Source organism: Spinacia oleracea, chromosome 2, assembly GCF_020520425.1.
Source record: "Spinacia oleracea cultivar Varoflay chromosome 2, BTI_SOV_V1, whole genome shotgun sequence".
Taxonomy (NCBI): Eukaryota; Viridiplantae; Streptophyta; class Magnoliopsida; order Caryophyllales; family Amaranthaceae; genus Spinacia; species Spinacia oleracea.
In genome coordinates, this window is record NC_079488.1 from 45,932,344 (window position 1) to 45,947,289 (window position 14,946).

Below are 14,946 nucleotides of genomic sequence, written 5' to 3' on the forward strand. Positions count from 1 at the left end.
CAAGGCCACGCCAGGCCCAGCGCAAGGCCAGGCCCAGCAGGCCGTGGCAGCGCGCGCAACGCGCGCAGCTGCGAGCAGTGGGCTGCGAGCATTGCTGCAGCTCGCGTGGGCTTGTAGCTCGCGTGGGCCGTGCGGCCGTGTGGGCTGTGCGCGGGCATGGCCTGCACGCTTGCGGGTCATGCTCGCGTAAGTGTTTGTGTTCGCATACGAAACCTAAAACGTGCAGAATTCGTTTAATGATTAAATTCCTAATTCTATTTGATAAATTAATTAAATAAGAGTTTTATTATAATTCTAATTTAATTAATTCGTATCCTAATAGGATTCCAATTCTCTTTCCATACCCCTATAAATATGTGGCCTGGGTTCACAATTTATGACGAGTTATTCAAGTATTCAAAGTGAGTTTTTGAGAGAAAAATTCAGTCACACATCTTGCTCAAAAGTGCCGAAAATTTATAGTACCTTAGGGGCGATTCTAGTTGGTCAATCTTAAGGCGGATCCGGACGTGCTGTGGACTATCTACGGAGGGACGACACTTGGAGTCCTAAAGACTTGTTCTTGTTCGGTTCGGGCGCAGCTAGGGAAGGCACGCAACAAAGAGTATGCATCTAAACTATGCTAAATGATTATGTGTAAATAATATGTATTCCTGGCTTAATGGTTGTTTCCGCATGATTTATGAATTGTCATATGTATCATAACCTAACATGAAATTCCTCCATTCAATCTTGAAACCCTCTTGTTCCAACTCCACTGCCATGTATTTCGACCACCTTCTTGTTGGTGGGACGGCTGCAACATCATTAGAAAAATAATTAACAATTATTACCACAAACTATAATTAATACTAGAAAAAAAAAAATAGGTTAAGACCGTACACCCTTTCCGTTCACGGTGATAGTGTTATTTGTAACTGGAATGGCTGCTCTCTTGCCTCTAGTAGATCGTGTTCCTTTTCCCTTTGTCATTCTGTTGTTGTTGTTTTTCTCTTCCTTGATTTAGATTTATAATCTGGGTTTTGTGAATATGCATATTGAGTTATAAATGACTCCAATTTATATCAATAGCAGGTTGGGACCTGTGGCAAACTATGTTGGCGGGAAATGTTGTAATAATATATGAAAGGGTAATTAATAACAACAATATACACTGAGATTGTTGTTTAAAATTACTTTAATTTAGTCAGATTAATAATTATTATATATGTATTTGGTACATTTAGGAACAATTGTAGTATTAATGTTGAAATTATTATTGGGCAGTTGTTCTTTCCCGCCTTTTCCCATAGTTTACCGTGCACCAATTACAAGTAGTTATACCAACTAATTGTGTTGTCACTTGTAGATTTATTATAAAATAATGGCATGAGTATAACCTGGTCTTTAATTAGTATTTCAATAATTAAGATTTTATCAATGTATAATTATTAATCGTAAAAATTAAATGCACATTTAAATGCCTTATATTTAATGCTAATTTTATGATCATAGGTTTTGATGATCAATCGTTTTAGAGAAGGTGTAAATTAGTTTTTGTTTAACGTAGGTCAACCTTTAGTATTGGTTGATGATGATCATGAAAATCTTTAACGAAATGAATCATGTGGTCGATTGATTTGAACCTTTAGTAACAAACGTGTTCACAGTTTACCTCCGCGCTACTTCGTGAACCCTTAGCACTACCCTTACAAACCCTAATCTGTTTAACTAAGTGAGTCATGTGGTCGATTGATTTGAACTTTAAGTAACAAACTTGTTCACGGTCGCTACTTCGTGAACGCTTAGCACTACCCTATACATTCCGAAATTTTTCTGTCCGTCATTATTAAGGAGATTCGTTTAATTTTGTAACCTTAAGTAGTTAAATTGACAATATTTCCATCTTATTTAATAAAACTTATTTCTTAACTTATCTTTTCCATATAAATGGTCATTAGTTGCGTTGTTAACTCGTGAACAAGTTTTATGTTCAGTTGTAAATCTACATGGTATATATTTTAGGTTCCGTTTATACACAAGTAAATTGAGTTAGAACGTAATTAATAATGTAATAAATTAAAATAGCATACAAAGTTTCATAAACAAATGGGCGGAACTTTTTATGATAGAATATCTTTAATAAAAAACAAAAAATTACTTAGAAACGTGTAAAAAGTCGACATAATTGTCGGATAGTTTTTATTATGTGGGTCCCATTTTTTTTGGATTGGTCAACTTCAGAATTATATTTTAATTTTGATATTGACCGAACATGTAAGTGAACTTGCAGGTTAATTCTCCGCCAAAACCCACACCAAATCTCTCAATTTAGCTATTTCTGCAAAAATTTCAAAAATCTCAGGTGGTTCAACGGTATCATCTACAAACAATTGATTATGTAAGTGTTTGATTTTTCTTTATTATCAAATTAATTATAATAAATCTTTTCCTTGTTGTTTACAAATAGTAATGGTGTTTTGGTTAATTTATGAGGTAAGTGTTGGTTTTGAATTGCTATACGAATTTGGTGATGATGGGTTTCCCAATTTTATTTTTACACTAGTCAGTTATGTGATGTTTTTGGTTTGAAACACCCGCTTTCAATGAGTAATCGATTAATTGGAAAATTTTAATTTGATCCTAAATAGGGAAGAAGATCCAACAAAAAATGGCTATGAAAGTGTTTTAAAAACAACTGCTGAATATGCCGCAAACTTAAGTGAGGGTGAGCAGGAAAAAACTTCGGCTGATGATGCTACTATAGGTGACAACCCTGAATCGTTTGTTGGAGAACAACTCAAAGGGAAAACAGGGGTAATTACATTTTATTTTTGTTTTATTAACTATTAAATTTGTTTTTTTTTGCTATACATACGCACTGCATTTAGTTTTTTTGATAATGAGATTTTCCTGTTAGGAAACACATCTGGAAAACAAAGACACAAACTTTGAAAATGAACCGAGTTCAAGTCATGTTAGTGAGACACAAAACTTTGCTGATTCTTTAGAAAAATTAATAGAGGAGGAAGATAATAGCCAGTGTACTGATTTATCCAACACGAAATTGAGTGAGAAGTGTTCATTATTATAAAATATCAATTAATGGGAATCTTAACTATCTGTTTTTAAAGGATAAAATATGGGAAGGCATTGCAAACACGAGTGGAAGAGTTAATGAGGAAATATTGGATAATGAGGAAGTGATTGAACCTCAAGATGAGGTTCTCGAGGTTCAAGAGGTTAGGGTAACTAGAAAACGAGGAAGGCCACCACTCACTGAAGCTCAACAGGCAACTAGACCCCCACCTATTGGAAAGTGGGTGAAAGGAGGCCCGGGAAGGCCACCTAAAGGCAAAGGAGAAGGCACTTCCAGGACTCCGATAAGTATGACAAAATTTATAAGTTTGTTTACATTCCATAGTTCAGTTAAGTTTACATTAGTGATTTAAATTTCCAGCATACTGCGCTGAGGACTTACCCCGGGCTTGTCAAAGAGTTGGTGGACACTATAGGAGACGTGAAAAAAAATTGGGTTAAGGCTGCGGGATTTGGGCCAATTTTAGATATTAAAGTGACAAAGGTAGATAGGCATTTCATGACTTGGTTGGAGGGAATATGGGATTGGAAGAGACAGACGCTAAGGATCCACGATGATTATGAAATTGTTATAGATGAGGATATGATAATGTGGATCACCGGACTTCCGGCAGGAAGTCATGAATTTAGTCCTTTGAAGGGGGGGGGAGCTAATGAAGTTTGAAAAAGAGTACGATAAAAAAGGTGGAATTGATTATACGACTGTATTCAACAAGGCACTGCTTGAAATTGATAACAAGAACATGTTTTTAAGGCATTTCATACTGCTGTCTTTTGGTTGTTTGTTTTGCATGACTAAGTATAAATTCATTAGCCCAAAACTATTGCATATTCTTAAAGACGAATACCTTGATGATCCATATGAATTGAACTGGTGTGCTTTTTTGTCTGAATGGATTGGAGAAAATGGAAAAGATCAGGGAAAGGCATCAACGTTCATTTTATTGGTAATTTTCATATTTATCATTCAAATTCTTTAAAAGTCTCAATGATTGTTAAGATATTCAAAGTAACAATGTTATCTTCATGCTACAGATTGCTTATTTAGATAGGCTAAAGAATAACAAAACATCTAAGGGATGGAAAAAAAATGCCCCGAGGTTAGGAGCTTGGAAGACAAAAGACGTACTTCCTCTGTTTCTCAAAGGATGCATCGTATTCCTTTCTGGATGTTTCACAATAGATGCATAGTTTCCCTTTCTAGTAACTTTTTTTACATGAAAAGTCGTAATTACCCTTACTTACCTCCTATAGTTATGTCCTAAATATACTTTGTGATCTCACTAACTACTTCTTAGTATTATTTTAACGCACCCAAATATCCCATTAATCTAACCCAGCCCATCTAATCTCTCTCTCTCTCTCTCTCTCTCTCTCTCTCTTCATTCAACCCTGTCCAGAATAATCCACATTCATCTATACCCATTCCACTCCATCTCTTCATTTAATGGTGCATTTACTTCTCTTCTTCGACTCAACCATATCTCTGTCTACATTTCTCCTCCTATATAAACAAACACCAATAAAAACCCTAGATCTAAAATCCCTCTTTTCCGTCTACATCGTCGGCTCTCGTTAGTTTCAGATCTGCAGTTGTCTTCGCCAAAAAAGGTAATTTTGATGTCCTGATCTTCGATTTTTATGATGTGGTTCGCAATGATGGTCAAATTTTGTGATCTATTTTATTTGACTAGCTAATTTGTTGGATCATTATTCCCTTAAACATATCCTTGACGTGAGTTGTATCTTTTTGATTTTCACTTAATTCAAGAATTTTGATATTCTGTACCTTTGAGTTGTTGGGATTTGGATGAATATTATGTTTGATGTTTTGTAGATGTAATTGGATTATGCGTGAATTATTTATTCAAATATAATGGTAATTGATCCAGACTTTTAATTTTATCAATTGAGGCGACTGAATTTGATGATATACGAAGTATATCGAAATCCTTCACCGGTCTAGTGAATTGTCTTGTTATTCTATGTTGGCAATTGTAATTTTGTGGATTTCAAAGTTTTTGTACGTGGTTGATTAATCAAATTATGAAAGTGATATCCATGTTTTCGTTGACCTTCATATATGTTCTAGTCTTCTAGTTATGTGTTGGAATACTATGTTCACTTGTCAAAGAGTGTTTAAATGAAGTAGGATACTAATTAAGTAAGATATTAGTTAGAATTGATAAGTTGGGAGTTGGATATTTGGTTGTAAAGTTGTTCCATTTAGTAAGCCATTAGTTTAAAATTTTGTCTAAATCCTTGTGTTTAAGTTTTTATGTGTTTAAGTTTAAGTTAAACATGAATATGTTTGTAGTCTTTAACTTATTATACGAAGTAATACTTTTCCTCTAACTGACAGATTTGATCCTTAATGAAACGTTTTGAATGTTTCAACCACTTCAAATATGAAATTGGTCCCTCTTTTGAAAGTGAGGATGTGGATATGTCGGAGCTTGATGATGAAGAACCGGAACTTGATGATTATCTGAAAGAGGTTCTTTATGCGTATCACAATCCCCGTGAGGCTTCTCTATCTGTTGGTGAAGAGTACATCCCAAACACTCCCACTACGGAGATTATTGCACCTGATACACCACGCCAGAAGAGAAAGTCTCCTACTCTTCACATAAGCGTCGACCGGGAGATCTGTCTCGCCGTCGAAGAATCAGGCCAAGAAATGATGATTCGTCTGCATCCTCTGATCCTCCATCTTCTAGTGTTGTTCGGGCTCTGTTTAAGGTTGACGAGTATGTCCCGTATGTCCCGCCTAGCCAACCTGATGTGTGTGATGATATGCTCCAGTTATTGTGCCTTGGGATTTTCTGCAATCTTAGTAATTCCAGATAAGAAACTCCTGTTACTCTTTATCTCTTTCTGTCAAAATATTTAGTACCCCTAAATTTGAGTTAGTTAGGTTAGGTATGTTGTAATCCCCTTCTAAATGGTAAGTTGTATTTCAGTTATGAGGGTGTGTAGGGTATGTTGCAATGAACTATTGGATATAAAGCTGTAATTTGGTTATGTAGGGTAATGTTCTAATGTTGTAACAGAAACTGAGAGGACTAATTGTTGTAATGTTTAAGCATCTATCCGTTGATGTTATTTAATGAATTCTTGACATGGTAAAACATGATCCGTATCTTGTTTTAAGGAATTCTTGACATGGTATATCATACTTTAATTAGAGTATATATGTGTGGTTGATAGTTAGAGTTGCTCCTTTTCCTAATGTTTTGCCATTTTACTTCAGTTTTGCAGGGAGATGGTACCTACATTACTAATTTCCCAAAGTGGATGATCAACATGCAGGTATATGGTCAGGTAACAGTTTCTTTTGTTAGATTTAAGAGCCTTGATTGATGGTAGTGTGTGCATGCATAGATCCATTTTGATGACATGTAGAGATAAACATTTGCAATTTCTTACGCTTTCTTTAATCTGCATGTAGCCTGTGATACTTGATTATTTAGCTAGTAAAAGTTTCTTAACATCTTGCTGTTATGGACGAACACTATGTTCTTCCCCGAGGCTTTTGAGAATTGAAATATCTTAAAATTATACAATGCATGATAAATTCCTGTTTTTACGCTTTTAACTAGTTATCCTTGTTTGATGTGTAGGAAGTACTAAGTATGTTACACATTACAATGCACAAAATGTATTCCTACTTCACAATACACAAGGTTTTTTTCCAATACTTCCTCAAAAAGTTGTCTAACATCAAAGCTAGGTTCTTAAAAGGGCGTCTTCCATTATGTCACCCAAAAAGTTGTATTACGTTTTCTTCCCAAAAAGTTCTTCCAACTTATCTTCTTCCAAATGTTTTAATCTTCACTTGTCCATGATGCATTGATCACCCCCTCATCCAAGAAGTCCACAATGTCTTTCACAATCTCATCATTAATGTCAATAGTATCCGGTAAAAGACCTTTCCTATCTAACGCTGCCTTCCCAATGTGAGGGGATTTGTAAGTGTTGTTTCCCCTACATTCCAGTGTCTTAAGCATGCATAATTGTAGTTGTATCCATGTGTAGTTTATCATTTTTAGATCATATGCATCATATGTATCTTATACTGACTTGATCAATTCATCTTCATTTTTAGGAAATGCCTTGTATTGGATTGACTGAATAGCCCTAAAAAACCCTAAGTCTAGGATGTTCAAATCTGGTGACTGTGCTGGCTGACAAATCAGATGGATATCGAAGCCATCTTGCTGTGCAACTTCTAAAAACTGAACATCGTCAACAAGAACATGAGGTCTTGCATTGTCTTGTTGGATCCAGATTGTTTTTGAGAGGAAAGAAGGCCATTTTGCCTTGATTCTTGGGATCATTTGTGTGAGTAACATCTCTCTGATAACTGGCCTAGTAATTTTTTGTATTGCTTTAGTTTCAATGGTTCCCTTTTCTCTGTTAATACTTGATCTGATTGCTGCTCTTTTTTCAACAAAAGGGAAAATCCCAAGCTTTCCATCCCAAAGTATCTCCCCTTGTCCCCCTAACACAGGTCTTGCAATACCCCCTATAAACATCATCTTTGGGATGTGGTTTTTGCTTTGAATGCATCTGTAAGGGTCTTCTTCACCGTCAAGCAAGTAGTATTTTTGTGTGACTTGGCTCATATAGAACCATTTTTCATCTATGTGAACCAAGTTGCACAAATTCTGAAACCTCAACTTCTTTGTTAGTGTCTTTGGTACACTTAAACTCATAACCCAATGAAGCCTTGTGATTTTCTGCGCATTTGTCAGTCTAGGCTTCATTGAATTTGAATGCGGTTTGATAATGCCCCTCTTTATCCACCTATAAATTGTGGATGGACTGACTCCGAAAGCTGTTGCAAACTTTCTGATTGTTGTTCTTTGTTTTTGTGGAATTTCTTTCATCTTCTCTAAATCTGGTTCTTTAAACTTCCTACCACATCTTCCCTTTTTTTTTGCATTTAACATTAATGACACCATTTTTTTCCAGTTGTTTCTTTGCATCATTCCATATCCTATAAAGAGTTGTTCTATGAATGTTATACTCATCTGCAATTGCTTGACTCATGCTTCTAGGTAATTTCATGTTCGGTTTTATATACCTTAAAATTTTTGTAATCATTTTTTTCCTCAGAAAATTAGATAACTGTGGCTTGGTTCCTTTTGTGTTGATGATGTTCATATTCGGGTCTTCAATTTCTGCAGTAGGGTTGTTTTCAATTTCTTCACCATCTTCATTTTCTACATCACAGGTGTAGTACCATACCTCTTCGTCATCATCCTCTGCATAAAGGTAGGCAAGAGTTTCTAACGACAACATCTCTTCCAAGTTCATGACGTCGCTGCCATCAGTAGCTTCTATGCCATGCCCCGAGAGGTCTGTCTCTCCCAAGAAGTCCTTCCAAATCAGGGATGCTGTGTGATGTAGGGGTGTGCAAAAATATCCGATCCGAAATATCTGATCCGAAATATCCGATCCGAAAATCCGTTATCCGATCCGAAATTTCGGATATCCGATCCGAATTTAAGGTTTCGGATATTTCGGATCGGATATCCGAAAAAATTATCGGATTTTCGGATCGGATACGGATTAAGAATTTTCCCTTATCGGATATCCGAAATATCCGAAATGTTTAAAATAAAAAAATATATGCCAATTTCTTTTGGGCCTCCATTTCTTTTTTACTCTCGCTCAACTCTCCTTCTCTATTCTCCTTCTCTGCTTTCTTTCTAGACCAGTAAAGTAGTAAACCCTAGTTTCACTCAGCCACCCACCACTACCGCCCAGCCGCCTAGGCGTTCACCGACCACCACTCTCACTGTCCCTTGCAGCCTCACCGTATCCGTCAGACCATCACCATCCCACTCTCATCGACCCGGCGACAACAACAATGGAGTCACGAGTATTACTCTCTATTTTCTAAGTAGTTGCGTAATCATTTTATGGTTTTAGGAACAAGGCTTTTGGTTTTCTCTATTTTAAGTCATTTAATTGAGTATTTTGTATATTGTTCTTGTTTGGATTTAATTTCACTTTGATCTACATTTTCGTTTTGATTTGGGTTTGTAAAATTGGGTTCTTTTGGTATTGCAATTCAAAACACCATTGTCAAATGAATTACTGACAATTAGACATGCCACTTTCATTAACTAATCACGCAAGTTGTCAACAGATGTTGACGAATATTCTGATTTTTTAAAAATTCTGATCGGATACGGATTTTCGGATACCCGGTCCGAAATATCGGATATCCGAAAGTTCGGATATCCGAAATTATCGGATCGGATTCGGATCACAATTTCCCGATCCGAAATTTTCGGATATACGAAATTTCGGATCGGATCGGATCCGATATCCGAAACTTTCGGATATCCGAAATTTCGGATCGGATCGGATCCGATATCCGAAACTGCACACCCCTAGTGTGATGTGATATTGTAGTGGAAGTGCAATAGAAAAAAAAAAAAACAAAGAAAAAGTATACAATTTCTTTAGAGTTAAAATGATGTGAATTTACTAGATGTATGTAATCCCATAAAAGTTGGATGATGATTTTTTGGCTCCAAATTTGAATTTTTTGTAGGAAATTTTGGTATTTACTACCTTAAAAATACCCCATTTTTGCATTTACTACCTTATGAAATTTTTATTTTAAATTACTATCTTAAACTTCCAATTTTTTTTTATTTACTACCACTTTACAGTTTTCTCATTTTAAAATTAAGATATCTCTTTCGTTTCTTAATCGTTTAATGTGATTCAAAGTTCACTATTCTCCTTGTTTTATAGGGATTTCATTGAGAACAACATTTCAAAACAATTCGTTTGATAATTCATATATATTTTAAACTTTTACAAAAAATATTTAATTATTTTTACCTTTTGCAAAATTTTAAAAGCAAGATCCATATGGAACCCTTACACTTAAATGAGAAGAATGGACTTTGAATCACTTAAAATGATTAAAAAACAAAAGAGATATCTCAATTTTAAAATGAGAAAACTGTAAAGTGGTAGTAAATAAAAATAAATTGAAACTTTAAGGTAGTAATTTAAAATAAAATTTTCATAAGGTAGTAAATACAAAAGTGGTGTATTTTCAAGGTAGTAAATACCAAAAAATCCTTTTTTGTAAAAGCCAAAAAAATTGTACTTTTTGTAATTTGAGTAAAGTGAACTGAAATTTTGGAGGGAATTGAAAATGACCCCTCTTTTTTGAGGAGTGAATGTTCACGGACCCATGTACCTTTTCCCTTTATTAGGAACATTACTTTTCCTTTCCAGATTCTCTTTCCTATAATCACATGGGTAAATTGGTCCAACTTCTACCATTTACCCACTTCATTGGTAGCCGCATAAAAAGAAATGTTGCATCCTTTGCGGAACGGAGGAAGTATATGATATGATCAATAGAGATTTAGAAACCAACGTAACTTATGGTCATCCAGAGGTACGTACGTACTGATTATGACTTTCCCTTGCTGCAACCAACTTTTGATAAATTACTGTGATTGCATAATCAGGTTGTCCACGATGTTTTTTACGGAAAACCTTATCCAATTAATGCTCAATCAGAACAACCTCCGTGGTTGAAGGAAAGGGTGGATATCACGACAGAAAGACCATCCCCACCTCCAAAGGAAGCACTTAAGCAATCAACACGAAAGAGAATGAAGCTTAGGCGGCCAAAGAATGTAAGAGTGTTTCTCCATTTTTACTATTGCTTCCAACATACCGTCTAAAATTATATTTCATTAAAGCCACATTTATGTGCTAGGATGATGCTTCTAACAAAGTGCCGGTTGAAAATAGTGCCAAGCAAAATGAGTGCGTTGCACCAAATCTTGATCACACAATGCCGCAAGAAAACGAAGAAGGTGCAAACAACGCTGATAAGGTAGATGAGGAGTACGATACAGAATCAGACGATGGCTTAGAAACCGGTGGGACTTACATTCCAAAACCTAGGGTTGAGCCTACACAACAGAAAATATATGATAAGGTCCTAGAACATAACAAATTTGAAAATCAGATGCTGGTTCATGATGGTGTGCACATTATAAGTAGAGGAATGTTATATCGTTCTTTTAAGAAGAACGGGGAGATAGACATGGAGGTATGTTTAGTAAATTCGACGATATTTTTGTTGAAAGCTTTAGTTGACTTATTTTAATGTTTTGGTTGATGATCCAGGTGATGTGTGCATGGTGTTCGTTGTTGAATAGCCAGCTAGCTGATATGAATATTTTCACAACTTATGTCATTAAGCCAACGTATTGGGTAAGCCAACTAAGTAGCTTGGCAGATATAATAATTTTCTATATGTAATTGTGGTCCATGATATCCGAAAATGTTGTTGCAGGATGATTTGTTTAGATTAGGAATAAAGGAAGTTAAGTATGTTGAACTAGTCACCGCAATGGCAAACGACATTAAATCCGACATCGAGAAGGGCGTTATTGTGGATGAAGTTCAAAAGGTAATATCACCTACTTAGTAGTCGAATAAATTAACATAATGTCGGTGTAATTGTGGTAACTAGTGCTATTGTGACTTAGTTGTGCGCATTTGATTTCAATGCTGTTATACATCCCGATAATTGATAAGGGGCGATGGTTTGTGATTAGATTCCAAAGAGGGTTTACGACCAATTGTAAGGCCATTAAGAGCAGTCTGTTCGCATACGACCCTAGGACTAAACCCCATGATAAAAAAAAATTCAGGACACTTATATTTCTGCCGTGGTAAGTGTCAGGACAACACTAGCATTTTATTATTATTTTATTTACGATATACTATGAGATGTGAAGTATTGCGCATACATTATTTTTGTAGGGTAATGTTTTTTTGAAATTGCAACCAATGATTGGGCTTAATGAAGGACATTGGAATATAGAACCCTTGACACTAAACATGGTCGATCACCACCCAAAGCAGAGATGCAAGCATGACAGGGGATTCTTATGTATGGTTATGTTGTTGTCCTCAATAGAGGTTGTAACGGATTGGATGGAGATAAGATTAGTGTGCTAATTGTGCCTTCCATTATTCTGTTGAATGTTCAACGATGCAAGAACTAATGTCTCAACGAAATTGTTCATTGCAGTTTTATAAGAAAAACGACAGGGCAACACGGAAGTACATTCTAGGTCGTCTGGTTTGCAGCGACAACAACACGATCAAGGTGAAGGAGATCCTTGATTTACTGGGAATCCGGAAAGTACACAGTTTATGATTTGCTTACAGTGTGGTATTTTGGTGTAATATATTTCCTTTAAACATGTTGTATTATAAGAATTATTTTGTCCGATTAAGACTTAATTATGACTCCGATATTATTTATATGTGTATGTGATTAAATATTGATCTTTAATTTTTCACTACATTCATGACACCCTCATTTGATATACAAAACCTACAAGCATCAAGTTCTAATGACGACGAAAAAAGAATGCTCAACAACCTTTCAGACATTTGAGTGGTTGCATGCAATGTTTTAGACATAAATAAACGAGTTGAAACGTTTTTCATCCAACTATTCCCCAACGCAGGGCGAACCTTCCTACCGGATGACATCATGAACTTCGTAGACGAATCACGATCACCTGGAAACATGTCTACAACATTATTCACAACAAGAACCGCAACATTGTACGTAGAGGCAATTGATTGTAAACCATAACCAATGGCACTTAAGAGTTGTGATCGTGACTCTAACCCCTCTACCGTGTTATCAAAATGAGTTGTACACGTACTAGCAATTGAGTCAATAACGACTAAAAGGATATGCCTGCAAGTGTTATGCGAGTATTGAATCAACTTTACAACCCAATTAAGCACATCCGGTAACTCATAAACGGATTCAACCTGCTTGGTTGTTTTATGATCGCAAGGGCGGTCATTGTGACTTAATTAAAGAAGATTCAAAAATGAAGGGTATCATACCACTTAACCTACGAATGGGAAATGGACCAATTGAGTGGATATAAATGGCAGCTCCGAACAATCCCCCCAAAGACGGAGGTAATTGACATGCAATGCTTGCTTGAAGGCAAAGTTGAGTTTTATCTGTTGCATTCTCCCCGCATAAATCGGTCACTTCTCCAACACTTATGCCACCCTGCAAAATACAATCGATAGCACTGCACCTAGTTGTGATTTTATGTACACTTTTTGTTTTGTTGGTAACTAATTTGGACATTTTGTTCGGTTAAGTCAATTGAAATGAGGGATTTAATGTTTAGCAATATTGACATATATACAAATTACTTGGTGATTTATAAAACTAAAAGTCCACAAATAAATTTATTATTTGTGTCAAAGTCAAACAAGGTACAAAAATACTAGACCTAAAGTTTCATGTATTGCTGAAATTCTAATATAAGAACCCAATTAAAAAATGTATATTATCAACAATAGTATGAACAAAAGAACTGCAAAAGGTATTCTCATCCCATAGTCCTATTTAATTTAATTTCAGAGAAGGTATACTTATCTACTTTTATTATTGTATGCTTGAGCAATTTTGTTACATTGAAATGATAATTTAATTAATTAACGTTGTATATACAGGTAACGAAATTAAGTGGAACATCAAATGAGTACATTGTATATGCACCAAGAGCAATGGCTTCGGCCTCACGTCACAATGGTTACTGCATAAACATAAAACTTTGCTTCCCCTTTGGTCTGAGGTTCAATACCTCATAAGCGCGCTACATACATATTATTATATACATCCCCCCCCTTTTATTTTTTCAAGAACTTCAACATTAATTTATGATATCCGATTACATTAAGTTTTTTGTGTACCTAAAAGTGACAAGAATTTTTTTTTGACCAAATACAGTACCTATATAAAAGTTTTTAACATAAAATTGAACTAATCATTCCTTGAAATTTGAAGGGCACCCGATTAATTAATCTTCGACATAACAACGACTACATTGTTACCCGAACCCCAAGCCTTGTACGCCATTCAAAGGTTTCGTAATCGAAAGTCTGAGATATATCTTCGAATAATTTAATTTGAGATGTTTCAAGAATGTCTTCTAACACAGGTCCATTGTAGGAAGGGTACACATTCATCATTCACTTTGTTTTCATGTTCTTACCTAGCCCGGTAGCTAGGAATATGCCCATAAGTGGACCTGATAAGTTCCTACAATTGGCGTAACATGATTAGATTATAATCATTAAGATAATAAACTAATAAAATACATATACAACGAAAGATAAATACCTCATTAGCCGCAATCTCAGCGTGAGTACGGGCTTTGTTCTTCTTAGATTTGTCATAAATCGAACATGGTCCTTTCTTTGACCGACCAACATGCCTCTTATCAACCGGGGTTTTAATCACATCATCGTCAACAGGTTGAGCAATCCTTTTTAGAGCACGTTCATTATACTCTCTTGGTCTTAACCTACAACGACCAAACACATTACGTGCTTCGGGATCCCACCAACTAATAAATATATCACCTTCATCACCTGTTTTCCGTATACCCACAACATCCTCCATTTGAGCCTAACAATATTAGTAGCTTCCGTATACAACTTGTAGGCATCATCATTATGCATGGCTAATTCTTTCAAATAATTATGCCTTTGAGAAAGCTCTTTAGCTTTTGCTAGACGTTTTGACTCTTTCGGACCATAGTATGAAACCCTAACGCTCTCGTACGACCTAACTTGCTTCCTCCATCTATCTAGTACATATTTCTCTGGTATAAATTAAAAATCCTCCACATCCATGGCTTTCAGTATGTGCCTACATAAAATACCCCTAAATTCAAACAACTGACATGAACAACTTAGCCCCCCTTTAACCTTATCTACTTTAACGTTGTAGCTCTTAAAACTCTTCCTCCAATGGGG

At 35.6% G+C, this 14,946-nt stretch overlaps 2 protein-coding genes across 7 annotated transcripts; one reads left to right on the forward strand and one right to left on the reverse strand.

Moving 5' to 3' along the window:
* Nucleotides 1–2,226: 2,226 nt before the first annotated feature.
* Nucleotides 2,227–12,449, forward strand: LOC110803383 (uncharacterized). Of its 6 annotated transcripts, XR_008927796.1 has the most exons (13): nucleotides 2,227–2,380; nucleotides 2,631–4,025; nucleotides 4,114–4,689; nucleotides 5,441–6,402; nucleotides 7,187–7,422; nucleotides 8,318–10,516; nucleotides 10,590–10,760; nucleotides 10,844–11,182; nucleotides 11,260–11,346; nucleotides 11,429–11,545; nucleotides 11,694–11,810; nucleotides 11,902–12,060; nucleotides 12,173–12,387. XR_008927796.1 is itself a non-coding variant. In XM_056836761.1 (12 exons), the coding sequence occupies exons 7-12, from the start codon at nucleotides 10,469–10,471 to the stop codon at nucleotides 12,299–12,301; spliced, it is 891 nt and encodes a 296-aa protein (XP_056692739.1). In that variant the 5' UTR covers nucleotides 2,227–2,380; nucleotides 2,631–2,796; nucleotides 3,114–4,025; nucleotides 4,114–4,689; nucleotides 5,441–6,402; nucleotides 7,187–7,422; nucleotides 8,318–10,468; the 3' UTR covers nucleotides 12,302–12,449. The 6 variants fall into 6 exon arrangements, 4 of the variants coding, with proteins under 4 accessions (XP_056692739.1, XP_056692738.1, XP_056692740.1 ...); XR_008927795.1 differs by having other exon boundaries at nucleotides 11,902–12,449; XM_056836761.1 differs by lacking the exons at nucleotides 11,694–11,810; nucleotides 11,902–12,060 and having other exon boundaries at nucleotides 2,631–2,796; nucleotides 3,114–4,025; nucleotides 12,173–12,449.
* Nucleotides 6,906–8,400, reverse strand: LOC130467391 (uncharacterized). Its single transcript, XM_056835892.1, has 3 exons — nucleotides 8,168–8,400; nucleotides 7,162–8,007; nucleotides 6,906–7,065 (listed from the first exon to the last, which is right to left on the reverse strand). Exons 1-3 carry the CDS (start codon nucleotides 8,398–8,400, stop codon nucleotides 6,906–6,908), a joined length of 1,239 nt encoding a protein of 412 aa, XP_056691870.1.
* Nucleotides 12,450–14,946: the final 2,497 nt, after the last annotated feature.

Coding starts and splice junctions, on each gene's coding strand:
- LOC130467391 (XM_056835892.1), bottom strand. CDS start 8,400: ATGAACTTGGAAGAGATGTTGTCGTTAGAAACTCTTGCCTACCTTTAT. Junction 8,008..8,167: donor ATGATTACAAAAATTTTAAG/GTATATAAAACC, acceptor AAAAAAGGGAAG/ATGTGGTAGGAAGTTTAAAG. Junction 7,066..7,161: donor AATGAAGATGAATTGATCAA/GTCAGTATAAGA, acceptor ACTGGAATGTAG/GGGAAACAACACTTACAAAT.
- LOC110803383 (XM_056836760.1), top strand. CDS start 10,469: ATGATCAATAGAGATTTAGAAACCAACGTAACTTATGGTCATCCAGAG. Junction 11,183..11,259: donor ACGGGGAGATAGACATGGAG/GTATGTTTAGTA, acceptor TTGATGATCCAG/GTGATGTGTGCATGGTGTTC. Junction 11,347..11,428: donor TCATTAAGCCAACGTATTGG/GTAAGCCAACTA, acceptor ATGTTGTTGCAG/GATGATTTGTTTAGATTAGG.